Source organism: Scyliorhinus torazame, chromosome 10 (genome assembly GCF_047496885.1).
Source record: "Scyliorhinus torazame isolate Kashiwa2021f chromosome 10, sScyTor2.1, whole genome shotgun sequence".
Classification (NCBI taxonomy): Eukaryota; Metazoa; Chordata; class Chondrichthyes; order Carcharhiniformes; family Scyliorhinidae; genus Scyliorhinus; species Scyliorhinus torazame.
The window spans coordinates 134,282,072-134,298,122 of NC_092716.1; the positions used below are offsets into that span (position 1 = coordinate 134,282,072).

General features: G+C 45.8%; 1 protein-coding gene across 1 annotated transcript in view; it reads left to right on the forward strand.

Moving 5' to 3' along the window:
- The window catches only part of LOC140430942 (SITS-binding protein), a 256,680-nt gene that overhangs the window by 76,996 nt on the left and 163,633 nt on the right, over positions 1-16,051 (forward strand). Inside the window, exon 3 of the mRNA XM_072518773.1 lies at positions 1,133-1,340. Coding sequence (XP_072374874.1) covers positions 1,133-1,340 — 208 coding nt within the window. The remainder of the gene's footprint in view (positions 1-1,132; positions 1,341-16,051) is intronic.

Below are 16,051 nucleotides of genomic sequence, written 5' to 3' on the forward strand. Positions count from 1 at the left end.
TTAGAAAGCAAAACTTGGCAGCAATTTGTACAAGGAAATAGTCAGGAAAGAGGGAAGTTTGATGGATTGTTTTAAAGAAGGAAAAAGTGTTAGTCGGAGAGGTTTAGGGAGGGAAATCCTGAGCTTAGAGTCTTGGCCTCCAATGTTGGAGTAATTAAAATCAATGATGCTCAAGAGACCAGAGTAAGAGGAGCAAAGAAATCGCAGAGGATTGTGGAGCTGGAGGGGTTACCAAGATAGTGAGGGGCGAGGCCCTGGCGGGATTTGTAAACAAGGATGAGAATTTTAAAATTGAAGCAATTCTTAACTGAGAGCCAATATAGGTCAACACGCACAGTGGGAATGGGAGTTGGTACTAGTTAGGACACGGTCAGCAGAGTTTTGGATAACATAGAGCTCTTGTTCTTGTCTAATATATAAATGTTTAAGATGTAGCATCACAGCTTCTTGTGTTCGCTTTCTGTTCGAATGAGCTTTCAGGCTGCATCTGTCATCTTGGAATTCCCAGAAGACAGTCCTGCCAACGAAGGCTTTACTGGAATTAGAGTGTGATCAGGTGATGTCACGCAGAGAAATGTGAGAGGAGGGTGGGGGTGGTGGCTGGGCAGAGAAGAGGCACACACACACACACATACACAGCTGATGTAACTTCCATCAAACACAGGCCACACTCAGAGAGAGTGAAGAGTACTTAGGGACTGTAGGTCCTGTAGCTTTCTATGCATTATAGACACAACACACTGCATCCAAACCATTAATCTGGCAGAGAATATGGATATTCCACTCTGGTCAAAGTTGTAAATAGCCAAGGTGTGTGTGGGCTTGGTTTAGAGATGCAAGACCGACTCCTGGGCTTTTGGGCTGTGATAAGTGACCCTGGGCTTCCCAGGGTAAGCCAGGAATTCTGCTAGTGATCTATGACTCCTGTTGGAAGGCCAAGTGAAGACAGGCAGTGATGCCCGATGTAGTCCATTAACTTGTATGTTTTAGCTCGCCCATGAGAAGTGGTTACTGGAGTGAGACTGGGGGCAGCGTTATTCTACCCCAGTGGGGGAAATCGCTGGGGAGGGGAGAAGGACAAGATCTATTTTTACATGTTCCTCTTTGTGTGTGTGTGTCTCTCTTTTGTTAGGCGTGGCTGTGCGGATTCATCAGGATGTCCCGTTGCACGTTGGGATTACCAGCAGGAAGTGGCTGTGCCTGGGAATTCCACCCAGCACTGAGATGGTGCCTCTGAGGTACACAGTGTGTGTCAGTGACAGCCTCAGAACAGTCCACCAGCAAGTGGGAAGTATGATCCCTGCAGCCCAGTCTGCCCTCCCAGACACCAGCATCCTACAGTAAGAAGCAACACTCCAAAACCTCTCTGCTCCACGAATAAACCCTTCCTGTGCATTGCTCGCTTGAATCTTTGCTATTTTGTTTGATCAGAATGGTCCTTTTTATTACATAAAACTATCTCTGTTCAGAACAATCACTAAGCAGATTGAGTTTTTATAAAAGAATGACAGGTTTGAGGCAAAACCATTAGCGTGGCTAAAAGAATGGAAACAGGATGGTCTGAAATGAGAGATGTTGAGGCACAAAGAGAGATACTGAATCAAAAGCGATCAGGGGAAAAAGGAGAGCCAGGTACTAAACAGGAAGAAAGGTTTGAGATTGCTGAATTTAGAAAATACAATAGCAAAATACTGCACATGCTGGAAATCTGAAATCAAAACTGAAAATTCTGGAAATGCTCAGGTCAGACAGCGAAGAGAAACAGAAGTTAATGTTTCAGGTCACTGCCCCTTTAGCAGAACTCAGCACTAGAAAATACAAAGTTGTTCCAAAAAAAAGAATGAAATGGACATACATGAATTGTGAGTATAGTTTTGTGGCTAACAACATGGAATCCAAAAGACTTGTGAACATTCCTTTGACCAAACACAGTTTGGTCAAAGGAAGAGTAGGCCAATTAGAGCCCTGAAAGAGACAGTGACAGCGAGTTGGGAGGGGTCGGTTACTGGAAAATAAGGGCACGATCTAACTGAAAAGTGTCATTGGTGGCGGGTTTTGCTGTGAGTTTCCTGCCGCTATCTAAAGACACTTACGCAGTCAATCAAATTGACGGTGCTCCCAAGGTTTTTGTTCCTGTTCCAATGCCTCCGCGTGTTTATCCCGAAGGCTTTTTTCAGGCGGGTTAACAGGAGTATAATGGGGTTTGTGTGGGTGCGAGGGACTCCGAGGGTGAGAAGGGTGTTCCTGGAGCGGAGGAGAGATATGGGGGGCTGGCGCTGCCCAGCCTCTGTGGGTACTACTGGGCCGCCAATGCGACAATGGTGCGCAAGTGGGTGATGGAGCGGGAGGGGGCTGCATGGAAGAGGCTGGAGACGGCGTCCTGTGTGGGCACGAGTCTGGGGGCGCTGGCAACGGCGTCGCTGCCGCTCCCTCCAAGGAGGTATACCACGAGCCCGGTGGTGGTGGTGGCCCTCAAAATTTGGGGGCAGTGGAGGCGGCATAGGGGGGGAAGTTAGGGCCTCGGCGTGGACCCCATTACGGGGGAACCACCGGTTCGCCCCAGGAAGAACAGGTGGAGGGGTTTTGAGGTGGCACAGGGCAGGGATATGAAAGTTGGGGGACCTGTTTGTGGACGGGAAGTTCGCGAGCTTGGGTGAGCTGGAGGAGAAGTACGGGCTCCCCCTGGGGAACACCATCAGGTACTTACAGGTAAGGGCGTTTTCCAGACGGCAGGTTGTGGAATTCCCACGGCTACTGCCACACACAGTACAGGACAGGGTGCTCTCAGGGGGGGGGGGGGTGGGTGGGAGTGGGGAAGATCTCGGAAACGTACCAGGTGATGCAGGAGGAGGAGGAGGCCTCAGTGGTGGAGTTGAAAGGTAAGTGGGAGAAGGAGTTGGGAGAGGTGATCGAAGAGGGGATGTGGGCAGATGCCCTAGGGAGGATGAACTCTTCCTCTTCGTGCGCGAGGCTCAGCCTCATACAGTTTAAGGTGCTGCACAGGGCACACATGACCGGGACAAGGATGAGCTGGTTCTTTGGGTGCAAGGACAGGTGTGTTAGGTGCTCAGGGTGCCCAGCAAATCACACCCATATGTTCTGGGCATGCCCAGCACTGGAGGAATTTTGGAAGGGCGTAGCGAGGACGGTGTCGAGGGTGGTAGGATCCAGGGTCAGACCGGGATGGGGGCTCGCAATATTTGGGGTGGCAGAGGAGCCGGGAGTGCAGGAGGCGAAAGAGGCCGGAATTCTGGCCTTTGCGTCGCTGGTAGCCCGGCGAAGGATTCTCCTTCAGTGGATAGATGCGAGGCCCCCAAGCGTGGAATCCTGGATCAGCGATATGGCAGGGTTCATTAAATTGGAGAGGGTGAAATTCGCCTTGAGAGGGTCGGTACAAGGGTTCTTTAGGCGGTGGCAACCGTTCTTAGACTTTCTGGCAGAACGATAGACATTGGTCAATGGCAACACCAGCTCGGGTGGGGGGGGGGGGGTTTACTTTATTTTGTTTATGTTATTTACACTGGAGAGTCTGAGGGGGTGTAAACACCTGTTGTGTTAAGTCAGGGTATTAATGTTAATTTATTATTTATGTACAGGGGGGGAGGGGTTTGGGGGGTTGCTTTTTTAGATTGTGTTTTGTACTTAACCCTGTTGGGTTCTTTTTTCTTTCTCATTTTGTTATTGATATTTTATGAAAACCTTTAATAAAAATTATTTAAAAAAAAAAAAAGACACTTACGGCGGAATTTACCAGCTGTTCACACTACCAGGATATTCTGGTCCCGCTGGCTGATCATGAAAATTCTGTATTCCACTCCCACTTTCTCTCCATACCCCTTAATCCCTTCAGCTGCAAGAGCCACGTCCTGCTCCCTCTTGAATATATTCAACAAACTGGCCCCAAGAGCTTTCTGTGGTAGAGAATTTCACAAATTCACAACTCTCTGAGGGATGTGGTTCTTCCTCATCTCAGTCCTGAATTGCTTACCCCTTATTCTTAGGCTGTGACCCTTAGTCTGGACGTCCCCAACATCGGGAACATTCTTCCTGCATCTAGCCGGTTCAGCCCCATCAGGATTTTATATGTTTCTTTGAGATCCCCTCTCATTCTTCTAAACTCCAATGAGTACAAGCCCAGTGGATTCAGTCTTTCTTCATATATCAGACCTGCCATCCCGGGAATTGGTTTGGTGAACCTTCACTGGACACCCTCAATAGCAAGAATATCTTTCCTCAAACTAGGAGACCAAAACTGCACATAATACTCGAGGTGCGGCCTCACTAAGGCCCTTTATAACTGCAGCAAGACATCCCTACTCCTATACTCAAATCCTCTTGCGATGCATGACAGCATGCATTCACTTTCCTTACCGCCTGCTGTACCTGCATGCCAACCTTCAGCGGCTGTTCCACCATGACACCCAGGTCTCATTGCACTTCCCCTTTTCCTAAACTTCCACCATTCAGATAATAGTCTGCCTTCCTGTTTTTGCCACCAAAGTGGATAACCTCACATTTGCCCACATTATATTGCATTTGCCAAGAATTTGCCCACTCAGCCAGCCTGTCCAAGTCACCCTGCAGCCTCTTTGCATCCTCCTCACAGCACACATTGCCACCCAGCTTAGCGTCATCTGCAAATTTGGAGATATTGCATTCAATTCCTTTGTCCAAATCATTAATGTATATTGAGAACAGCAGGGGTCGCAGCACTGAGCCCTGCGGCACCCCACTAGTCACTGCCTGTCACTCTGAAAAGGACACGGGCAACTAATAGATTTTCACAGTAACTTCATTGCACTGTTAATGTAAGCCTACTTGTGACAATAATAAAGATTTTATAAGATTATGTTTATTCCCACTCTCTGCTTCCTGTCTGCCAACCAGTTCTCTATCCACGTCAATACATTGCCCCCAATACCATAAACTTTAATTTTGCTCACTACTCTCATTTGTGGGACCTTGTGAAGAGTCTTTTGAAAGTCCAGATACACAACATCCAATGATTCACCCTTGTCCACTCTACTGGTCACATCCTCAAAAAATTCCAGAAGATTTGTCAAGCATGACTTCCCTTTAGTGAATCCATGCTGATCTAGACTGATCCTGTCCCTGCTTTCCAAATGCTCAGTTATTTCATTCTTAATATTGACTCCAGCATTTCCCCCACTACCGATGGCAGGCTAACCAGTCTATCATTTCCCATTTTCTCTCTACCTCCTTTTTTAAAAGGTGTGTGTGAGATGATATGCATAAAGCAATTCTGTACATAATGTTATGCACGACCTCCGACCATTAGGTGACAGTATATACCCACAACATGACCCAGTGGCTGGGGAGTTGGGAATAGATGTATTTTGCAGTAGCTCTACAACAGTTAATTAGTGTTAGTAATTTATTATTTTATTCATCCTAGTTGTCTTTATCACACAGTTGTTTCTTAATAAATTATTTAAACTAGATGTTCTGTAGTTCATCATTCACTTCGGCCAGTCTACAGAACATGACAGTGTAGTTACATCAGCTACCCTCCAATCCATTGGAACTTTTCCAGAGTCTATAGAATGCTGGAAAATGATCACCAATGTGTCTACTATTTCCAGGGCCACGTCCTTGTGTACTCCGGGATGCAGAGCATCAGGCTCTGGGAACTTATTGGGTTTTAATCCCATCAATTTCATCAATTCCGAATAATAAATATTTCCTTCAGTTTCTCCTACCTGCTAGACCCTCTATCTCCTAGTATTTCTGGAAAGTTATTTGTGTCCTCCTTAGTGAAGACTGTTATGGGCCAGGGTTTAGAAAACCCCAAAGTGTATCATGGAGTTTACCTGACCTACAACTTTTAATAGATTTTGGTTATGAGGAGCACAAGGGCCTACTTTCCAAGTGTTATGCAACAGAGTCCTTAAGTATTTTTAAACAAAACAATGCTTATTCTATGAATTCAGTTCACATTTTATAAACACACAGTAAACATTTTATCAACTACCAACACAAATACCCCACACAGATACAGTACTCTATAAGAAACCCTTAATAATACTCCTAACAACATTCATAAACCAAACACCCTTTTTAACAAAGCAGTAGGTATACATTCTTTACACAAGACAGTTACCACTTTTAAATTATCAAGTGATCTGGACACCTTTTAACATACAGACAGAGAGACAAAATGAACCTTCCTTGTCTGAATTCAGCTTTCAACTGCCTAAAACGAAAGTATAAGACAACGCCACAAACAGTTTCCAGTTCAAAACAAAAGTAAAACAAAAACCACAAAACAGCTTCCAGCTCAAAACGAAAGTAAAAGCCAGAGACTCAACCCAGCTCCACCCACACAATGACATCACTGCAGCTATTTGATAAACACCCATTTCTTAAAGGTACACTCCCATGACAAGACAGATCCAAAGTATTTGTTCAAGTGGTCTGCCATCTCTTTGTTGCCCATTATAAATTCACCTGATTCTAACTGTAAGGGACCTACATTTGTCTTCACAAGTCTTTTTCTCATTACATATCTTTAGAACCCTTTGCAGTCAGTTTTTATGTTTCCTCAAGCTTACTCTCGTATTCTATTTTCCCCTTCCGAATTAAACCCTCTGTCCTCTGCTGTATGTCAAATTTCTCCCAGTCCTCAGCCTTGCTGCTTTTTCTGGCTAATTTATATGCTTCCACTTTGGCTTGAACAACACCCCTGATTTCCCTTGTTAGCCATGTTTGAGCCACCTTCCCCGTCTTACTCTTGTGCCAGACAGGGATGTACAATTGTTGAAGTTCATCCATGTGTTCTTTACATGTCTGCCATTGCCTATCCACCATCAGCCTATTGGGTGACCTGATCCCTAAGTGAGCTTGTGGGTCCCCCACACTCCCCACCCATGGGCAGTGTCACCCCTCCACACATAGGGGCATTATCCTCACCACTCCAAGTGAAGACACTCTGCTATGGGATCCCTGGGTCCCCCCTGCCCTGCCCACATCCCCTTACAGGCCACCCCATCCAGGACCCAAACCCATTACCCCTCAACCTCCCAGTGGCCCCTACTTACCTGCCCTACACCCACCCCACCCTTCATAGTACCCCCCTCATCCTCCTTTCACGGGCGTGACCCCCCTCAGGCACTGACCCTTGATAGTGCCACGCTGGCACCTAGGCATCTTTGCACTTGCACCCTGGTCGTGCTCCTGCCAGCTTGACAGTGCCACCTGGGTGCCTTCACAGTGCCAGGTGTCAGTGCCAAGATGCCAGCCTGGCAGTGCCAAGGTGCCCGCAGGGCCAGGGGCCATCCTGTACTATACCTGACCACGCCGGGACCTTAATGATCTCGGAGGCTCCCCGGGTGCTGTCCTGCTTTGTCCACACTTGTGTGGACCAGTACTGAGCGGCGCCCAGTTGCAGCCTCCCTGGGGAAGTCGGTAGATCCCGGGAGGTTGGTAGATACCTGGTAAGTTCGCCTAAAGTAGGTTTAAACCCTACTTAGGTGCGCGCAGTTTTGTCACGCCATTTCTGGGTGGAGTTCTGATTCTGGTGCCTCCCGAGATATGGGTAGATCTCTCGAGGTGCAAAGGCTGCCAGGAAGCCTGCGGGAGGCTTCGCCTAGGATCTACCCACCGCGCTCTCGCTTGAGCGCAATGCTGCCGGTAGATTGTGCCCTAGATACGGTAGAGGGAGTAACTGGGAATTAGAGGGAGGATTAACGGTAAATTAGAGAGAGAGAGGGAGGCTTGAAATCTCTCCCTTGCCTCCTTTCTTGACAGAGTGGTTGCTTCTCTGCTTCTGGATGAGCAGATTTCTCCAACACCTGGGACTGAAGCAGTTTGCACCGTGTGCATTTTGTTCGCTTCCCGCATTGTGTACAGACATTCCCTCTCTTGCACCGTGTGCAGTACCGTACCATTGTGTCGATAACTTGGTGGATACCCGGCCAACAACCGTACCGCCCATTAGAGAGCAAGGGGGAGGGGGGTAACTGAGAACCCTAGACTGAGGCGTCAATGTAGCACAGTGGTTAGCACTGTTGCTTCACAGCGCCAAGGTCCCAGGTTTGATTCCCGCTTGGGTCACTGTGAGGAGCCTGCACGGTCTCCCTGTGTCTGTGTGGGTTTCCTCCGGGTGCTCCGGTTTCCTCCCACAAGTTCCGAAAGACGTGCTGTTAGGTGAATTGGACATTCTGAATTCTCCCTCTGTGTACCCGAACAGGTGCCGGAATGTGGCGACTCGGGGATTTTCACAGTAACTTCATTGCAGTGTTAATGTAAGTCTACTTGTGACAATAATAAAGATTATTATTATAGGGAGTTAGAGCATGAGGGGGAGAGGCCTAACTGGGAATTAAAGAGTGAGGGAGATAACTGGTGAGGGAGATAGGGGTTGGTTTAGCACAGTGGGCTAAACAGCTGGCTTGTAATGCAGAACAAGGCCAGCAGCGCGGGTTCAATTCCCGTACCAGCATCCCCGAACAGGCGGCGGAATGTGGTGACTAACGGCTTTTCACAGTAACTTCATTGAAGCCTATTTGTGACAATAAGCGATTATTATTATTATTAACTGGGAATGGAAGAGAAAGAGGGGGTAACGGAATTAAAGAGTGATGGGGATAACTGGAAATTAGAATGAGAGGGGAGTAACTGGGGTTAAAGAGTGGGGAGGTGCATGGAATTAGAGAGCAAGAGGAGTAACTGGGAATTCGAGAGTGAGAGGGGGAGGGAGGTAACTGGGAATTAAAGAGTGAGGGGGCTAAATGGGAATTAGCGAGTGACGGCGTACCTTGGAATTGGAGTGTGAGAAGGGAATTAGAGAGCAAGAGGAGTAACTGGGAATTGGAGAGTGAGGGGGTACAAGGGTAACTGGGAATTAGGGAGAGAGGGCTAACTGGGAATTGGAGACTGAGGTAGAGGGCGTAACTGGGAATTAGAGAGTGCAGTGGGTATCTGGGAATTAGAGATTCAGGGGGGTAACTGGGAATTAGAGTGTGAGGGGGAAGGGGAGTAATTGGGAATTAGAGAGTGAGGGTGTTAATTGGGAATTAGAGAGTGTGGGGAGTAACTGGGAATCAGAGTGTGAGGGGGAGGAGGGTAACTGAGAATTAGAGAGAGAGGAGGTAACTGGGAATCAGAGTGTGAGGGGGAGGAGGGTAACTGAGAATTAGAGAGTGAGGGGGGTAACTGGGAATTATACCGTGGAATTTCCTGGGAATCAGAGAGTGGGTTAAGTAGGAATTAGTGAGCGAGGGAAAGAGGGATAACTGGGAATTAGAGAGGGAGTCAAATGGTATTCGAGAGTGAGGGGGAGAGCGGTAACTGCGAATTAGAGAGTGAGGGGAGGAGGTGTAACTGGGAACTAGAGGGGGTGGGGGCAACTAAGAATTCGAGAGAGGATTAACTGGGAATTAGAGGCTGAGGGGGAGGAGTAATTAGAAATTAGATATGGAGTTAACTGGGAATTAGACAGTGAGGGGTAGAGGAGTAACTGGGAATTAGAGAGTGAGGGGGAGGTTGTAACTGGGAATTAGAGAGTGAGGGGGTTAACTGGGAATTAGCCAGTGACGGGGTAACTGGGAATTAGAAAGTGAGGGGGAAGGGGGTAACTGGGAATTAGAGAGTGAGAGTGGTAACTGGGAATTAGATTGTGAGGTGTGGAACTGAAAATTAGAGAGTGAGGGGGTAACTGGGAATTAGAAATGGGGCAACCTTGCATGAGCAATCATGTAAATAGTAATGCATACGACCTCCAACCAGCAGATGGCAGTCAAGAACAATCATGTGACACTGATACCTCAGGAAATCTGGAGATAGTTGTCGTAGTGGATAGTCACATTCGTAGTAGCTCTTAATTAATAATAGTTAGTAGTTTTTGATTTTCGTCTTATGGTTATCTTACACGTTATTGTTTAACAATAAACATTTGGCTAGTCACGAACTAGAAATTCTCTAGTGCACTTATTCCGACTGGCCTAGCTCCAGAAAATAACATGGTACCAGGATTGGTTTTGAAGCTCTAACAAGGTACCAGGATTGGTTTTGAAGATCCAAAAAGACAAAGATAACAGAGAAGAAAGAAGAAAAAGAATTTCTGCTAACCACGTAGAGTACTGACAGATATCACTCAATGCACTGCCAGGCATGGAAGTCCAGGATGGAAGGTCTGAAGACACCACACCAGATTCGAGTCACTGGTAATATAGATGTGAATTGGCGTGCTTTTAAACAGCAATTCACACTCTACGTAGCAGCTCTAGGTCTTCGGTCACAGCCTGATGAACAAAGTTGCTACTCACTGTAGCAGGTCCACAGGCGATAAAAATCTTTAACACCTTCACATTCGATAATGAAGCTGTTAAAAATAACTTTGATGACGTCGTGATAAAATTTGATTGGCAGTGCACACTGAAAAATAAATGTTTAAGCGGTATGTTTTTCACACACGTACACAGCAGGCAGGTGAATCGTTCCAAAGCTACTTAACATCTTGAGATTAAAAGCTCAGACATGCAACTTTGCAAGCGCCGATGATTCGTGATCAAATCGTGTTCGGGATTAGAAATGACAAAGTTCGGGAGAGATTGTTGAGGGAGAATGAAGTCCAACTCGACGATGCGGCACCCCAGCACTGCTCCTCTGACCCGTGTGGGGCTAGAAACCATGCCACGTAAAATGCCCGGCCTCCACGACAAAAAGGGCCGGAGAATTGCATGTGCACGGCGACGATCTGCAGTGGTTGCATCATACAACATGGCGGCAGCCATGCATGGACCCAACCTGCCAGATAGTGCCCCCCCCAGACACCACCTTGCCACCCCCCACCAGTGGGCCCAGCCCTGGCCGAAGCCCCCTCCCACCCGAATGTGGCGACGCTAGACACAGTCCCCAGCTGCCATGCCGGGTTCCCGACCGCTGAGACCACACGTCCCCCGCATGGTCGGGACCTCAGCCCATCAGGGGTGGAGCATCAGGGGAAGGCCTTCAGGTGATGTCCTGAGGACCTTCCAATAGCTTGCGGCGCGCTCCTCGATTACGCTGTTTTGGAGGGGGCGGAGCGTCCCAAAAAAGGCACCACCCCCGATTCCATCGTATAACGGGATTCTCCGCCCGATCGCTGATTACAAAATCGCCATTGGGAATCGGGAAATCCCACCCAAGATATCTAATGAAGATAAACATTGTAACTGCATGCAAGCAGACAAGGCTTCAAAACAATTTGCAGTAATAGCAATGTAAATACAAGTGTTCAAAGAAATAACTCGACAGTTCCTCTGATGATTAAAAAAACATTAATGAATGTTAAACTTGACACTGGAGCAAGGGCCAATCTTATATGAGCAAGAACTGAAAATGAAACCTCACGTTTTAATTAAAACGGTACTTTTGACGGATTACAACGGCAAAAGAATTAATACTCTGGGAGTATGCGAACTAGAGGTCAGTGTAAGGAATAAGGTGCATAGACTGAAGTATTTCATTGTAGAGGCTGAGCATGAATCATTACTGGGAGTGGAAGCATGTGAAGCAGTTGAATTAGTAAAAAGAGTATACAGTGCTGACTGCTGTAACCACGCAAAGTACATCAGTGGATTCAATCCTGAAAGCATTTCCAGAAATATTTCAAGGATTTGGAGTTTTTCCATTCACTTAAAATAATAATAATAATAATAATTGCTTATTGTCACAAGTAGGCTTCAATGAAGTTACTGTGAAAAGCCCCTAGTCGCCACATTCCGGGCCTGTTCGGGGAGGCCGGTACGGGAGTTGAACCCGCGCTGCTGGCATTGTTCTGCATTACAAGCCAGCTGTTTAGCCCATTTATCGAATCCAGTTAAAAGAGAATGTGCAACCAGTCATACATGCACCAAGGTGCGTACCAGCTAAATAATGAACTAGAGAAAATGACTAATCTGGTGGGGTGATAAAACAGATTGAAGAACCAACGGATTGGGTGAACTCCATGTTCTGCGTAAAAAAATGGAATAATGATCTGAGAATCTGCAAGGATCCCAAAGATCTCAATTTAAACATAAAGGGAGAGCATTATCCTGTTCCGAAAAGAGAAGAATTACCTGTGAAATATCAGGAGTGACATGCTTTCACAAACTAGATGCATCGCAGGGTTTTTGGCAACTCAATTTAGATGAGGAGAGCTCAAAGCTGTGCCTCTTTAATACTCCATTCGTGCAATACTGTTTTCTCAGAATGCCATTTGGTATTATTTCAGCATATGAAATTTTCCATAGAGCATTGGAGCACGGCGTAGAAGGAATTACAGGCATCGGAGTATACAAAGACGATATTATCATTTGGGGCTCAACAAGAGAAGAGCACGATGAAAGGCTTATCAAAGTGCTGAGGAGCATCAAAACGCAGGGTCTGAAGTTAAATAAAGCCAAATGCTAGTTTGGTGTCGAAAAAAATCACATTCTTGGGAGACAAACTTTCTGTTTGAGGTATACAACCTGACCAAGAAAAGTTAAAAGCGATATTAAACATGCCACATCCAACAGACAACAAAGGAGTCCTCAAGATGTTAGGTATGATAAATTTCGTAGGGAATTGTACTTCTAATCTAGCAGCAAAAGCGACATGCTTGAGGGAAATCGTCAAAAAGGATACTATTTTCTAATGGTCTGACAGACATGAGCATGAGTGACAAATGTTACAGGAAGCATTGACAACAGCTCCAATTTTTTGACTCTACAAAGAAGACTAAAATATTGCCAGATGCATCGAAAGATGGGTTGGGCGCGGTGTTATTGCAGCAAGGCAATGATAAAAATTGGCTTCCAATTGCCTATGCTTCAAGGTCAATGACTGAGCGTAAATATGCTCAAATAGTAAAAAAATGCTTGGGCTTGATAAATGGATCGAACAAATTCCATGATTACATAAATGGTCTACCGACATTCTTAGTTGAAACTGACCATAGACCACTTGTGGCGATAGTAAAGAAAAATCCTAAATGAGATGTCACCAAGAATACAACATATGATGGTGAAGTTACAGAGGTACGACTTCAATCTCATTTATACGGCAGGAAAACATCTCATAGTAGCTGATGCACTTTCTTGAGCTGTGGACATGAAGGAAGAACATTGTGTGGATGAGGATGTGCAAATACACCTGAATATTGTGACAGAATCCCTTCCAATGTCCAATAAAGACAAAATTAATCAGAAACATAACCAACAAAGGTGAAATCTTACAGAAGATAATAAAATATGTCACTGAGGTATGGCCAAAAGGATCCTGTTCCAAATATTATAACATTAGAGCAGAGCTAAGAGCAGCCAATGGTTTTTGCTCAGGCAAAACAGGATTGTAATACCACAATCTTTATGATCCTTGATTCTAAAGAAGATTCATGAGGTACACTTAGGCATATTGTAGCCACCTGGGTTGGCCACTTCCCGACTTAAAATGGAGAACCGCAAAGACTACAGGGAAATTCAGCCAACACAGGCAAAAAACTAGCAAGTGCAGAAATCCTGTGTATTAGAACTTGCAAAAGCCCAGACAGCACTGAAACCAGCAGCCATCTGCATATTAATGAGCGATCCCCGGGCACAATTGAAACACTTAAGGTGAATAAGGCCAAGCCAGACTCCTTGGCGCCAGCAGGAGCCAAGACAAAGGAAGGCCAACGGACACTTAGGGACCGCCCAACGATCAGGGAACAACTCCAGTATTGGAGAAATCGATCCAAGTGATCGGAACGCAGTCCAATCACTTGGAACCAAGTACGGGGTCTGCCCCGAAGGGCAGGAAACCCCTGGGGACTATAAAGTAGAGTCCCCAAGTTCAAATCGGTCTTCTTGGCAGGGTCACTCAGCAACTCGAATCAACCCGTGAGAGTGAACTGTCTAAGCTGCCGCATCAACCAAGTAAGTCTCCAGTCAATGCACGCTACGAGATAGGCGCTCCTAGCTACTAGTCCATACCAGCTTTTGAATCCTGCAGACTCAGAATCGAACGAAAGGCCATTTGTTCCCCTGACCTGGTGGGCCAATTCCGAAGCTAAGAATAGACCTTTTAGTGATAGAGAATAGTCTAGAAAGTAGAGTTTATGCATGAGTAGTCATTTACTGTGTATAATAAATGTGTTTTGATTTGAATCTTACTAACTGGTGTGTTGAGTTATTGATCAGTACTTGAACTTGAACCTCGTGGCAGTATCATAAAGATACCTGGCGACTCTCGAGCAAATGTTATAGAAACAGAGCAAATTCAGTAAAGACCCAACGGGCAACGAATTAAGAGCCAACCAAAGTTAGCAACAATATAAAAATGCAAACGAAGAGCTAGAGAAACGGTATACTGGCCAGTCATCAATCAAGACATTCAGAGCATGATAGAAAACTGTGCAACTTGTCAGTAGGTTCAGTACAAACAACGAAAAAAAACAATGCAAATGGGCGAAATCATTACGACTCTATGGCAGAAAATGGGAATGGATCTGTTCTATCTGGCAGAGAAAGAATATCTGTTAGCGATAGACTATTTCTCTAACTTTCCAGAAGTGGTACAACTAGCAAACTCATCAGCTATGTGTGTTATCAAACACACCAAAGACATTTTTGCTCGCCATGGAATATTTCAAATTGTCATGAGTGACAATGACCCACGTTTTAGCAGTCGTGAATGGATAGAGTTTGCACTGAGCTATGATTTTTGACATATTTCTAGTCCTCTTTATCCACAATCCAATGGGACTGCTGAAAAGGTGTCCACATTGTGAAGCAGCTACTCAAAAAAGCTATGGACAGTCGAGAAGATCCATATAACCATATCTCGTGTTACTTAACAGCACCATTGATTAATGAATTATCACTGTCATGATTGTTGATGAATCGACAGCTCAGCACAACCTTTACCTGACATTCCACAGGAACCAACAAATCGAAAACTTGTGAAGAAGCTCACATTTCAAAAAAGGAGGCAGAAGAGGTATTGTGATGTCTTTTCCCTTATTGTGGCCTCTCTATCAGAGCTGGGGTCCGACAATCCAATGCTGAGGCACGGCCTTCACCTTAGCTCCCAGTACATGTTACTCCAGGCCTCCTTACACCATCTCCCTCATTGTGCCATGCGGCTATCTCATCAACACATTGATCCATAGCTAGGTTTCACTTCCTGTGACCCTCGACAGCCTTCCTCTACCCACGATTCAGAATGCCTGTCTGAATTGAGCTGGAATTACTTTTTTTTTCAATAAATTTAGAGTACCCAATTCATTTTTCCAATTAAGGGGCAATTTAGTGTGGCCAATCCACCTACCCTGCACATCTTTGTGGGGCAAACACGGGGAGAATATGCAAACTCCACATGGACAGTGACCCAGAGCCGGGATTAGACCTGAGGCCTCAACAATGTGAGGCTGCAGTGCTAACCCACTGCGCCACCGTGCTGCAAGCTGGAATTACTTAATAAGTTTTAATAATAATCTTTATTGTCATAAGTAGGCTTACATTAAGACTACAATGAAGTTACTGTGAAAAGCTCCTAGTCCATTGAAGTTACTGTGAAAAGCTCCGGCACCTGTTTGGGTACGCCGAGGGTGAATTCAGAATGTCCAAATTAGAATTAAATTTTAAAAGATTAGAGCGAGTATAAGTTAAGTAAAAAGTGGATCTGTTGGGGAGAGCTCGCAGAGAGAGTCCCCTCGCTCCGGCGCCATCTTCTTGGAGTACTGGATGTCAGATAAGCAGTCTGATAGTTTAGAGAGTGGCGGTGAAATAGAACTGGCTGTCATCAGCGTATATCTGGAACCTGGCATTGTGGTTTCGGACAATACCACAAAGGGGTGATGAGAAATTGGATTGGACCAAGGATTGATCCTTGGGAGATACCAGAGGTAACAGTGCAAGAGTGAAGAGGAATCACTGTTGGTCATTTTCTGGCTATGATTAGATAGATAAGAATTGAACCAGGTTGGAGGGATTCAAACATAGATTTGGGAGCTGACAACTTGTTCAAGGACTAGAGGGGAAAGAGAGGTTTGCAAGGACAGAAGAATCAAGGGTTATTTTTTAAGGAGAAAGGCGATAATGGCAGA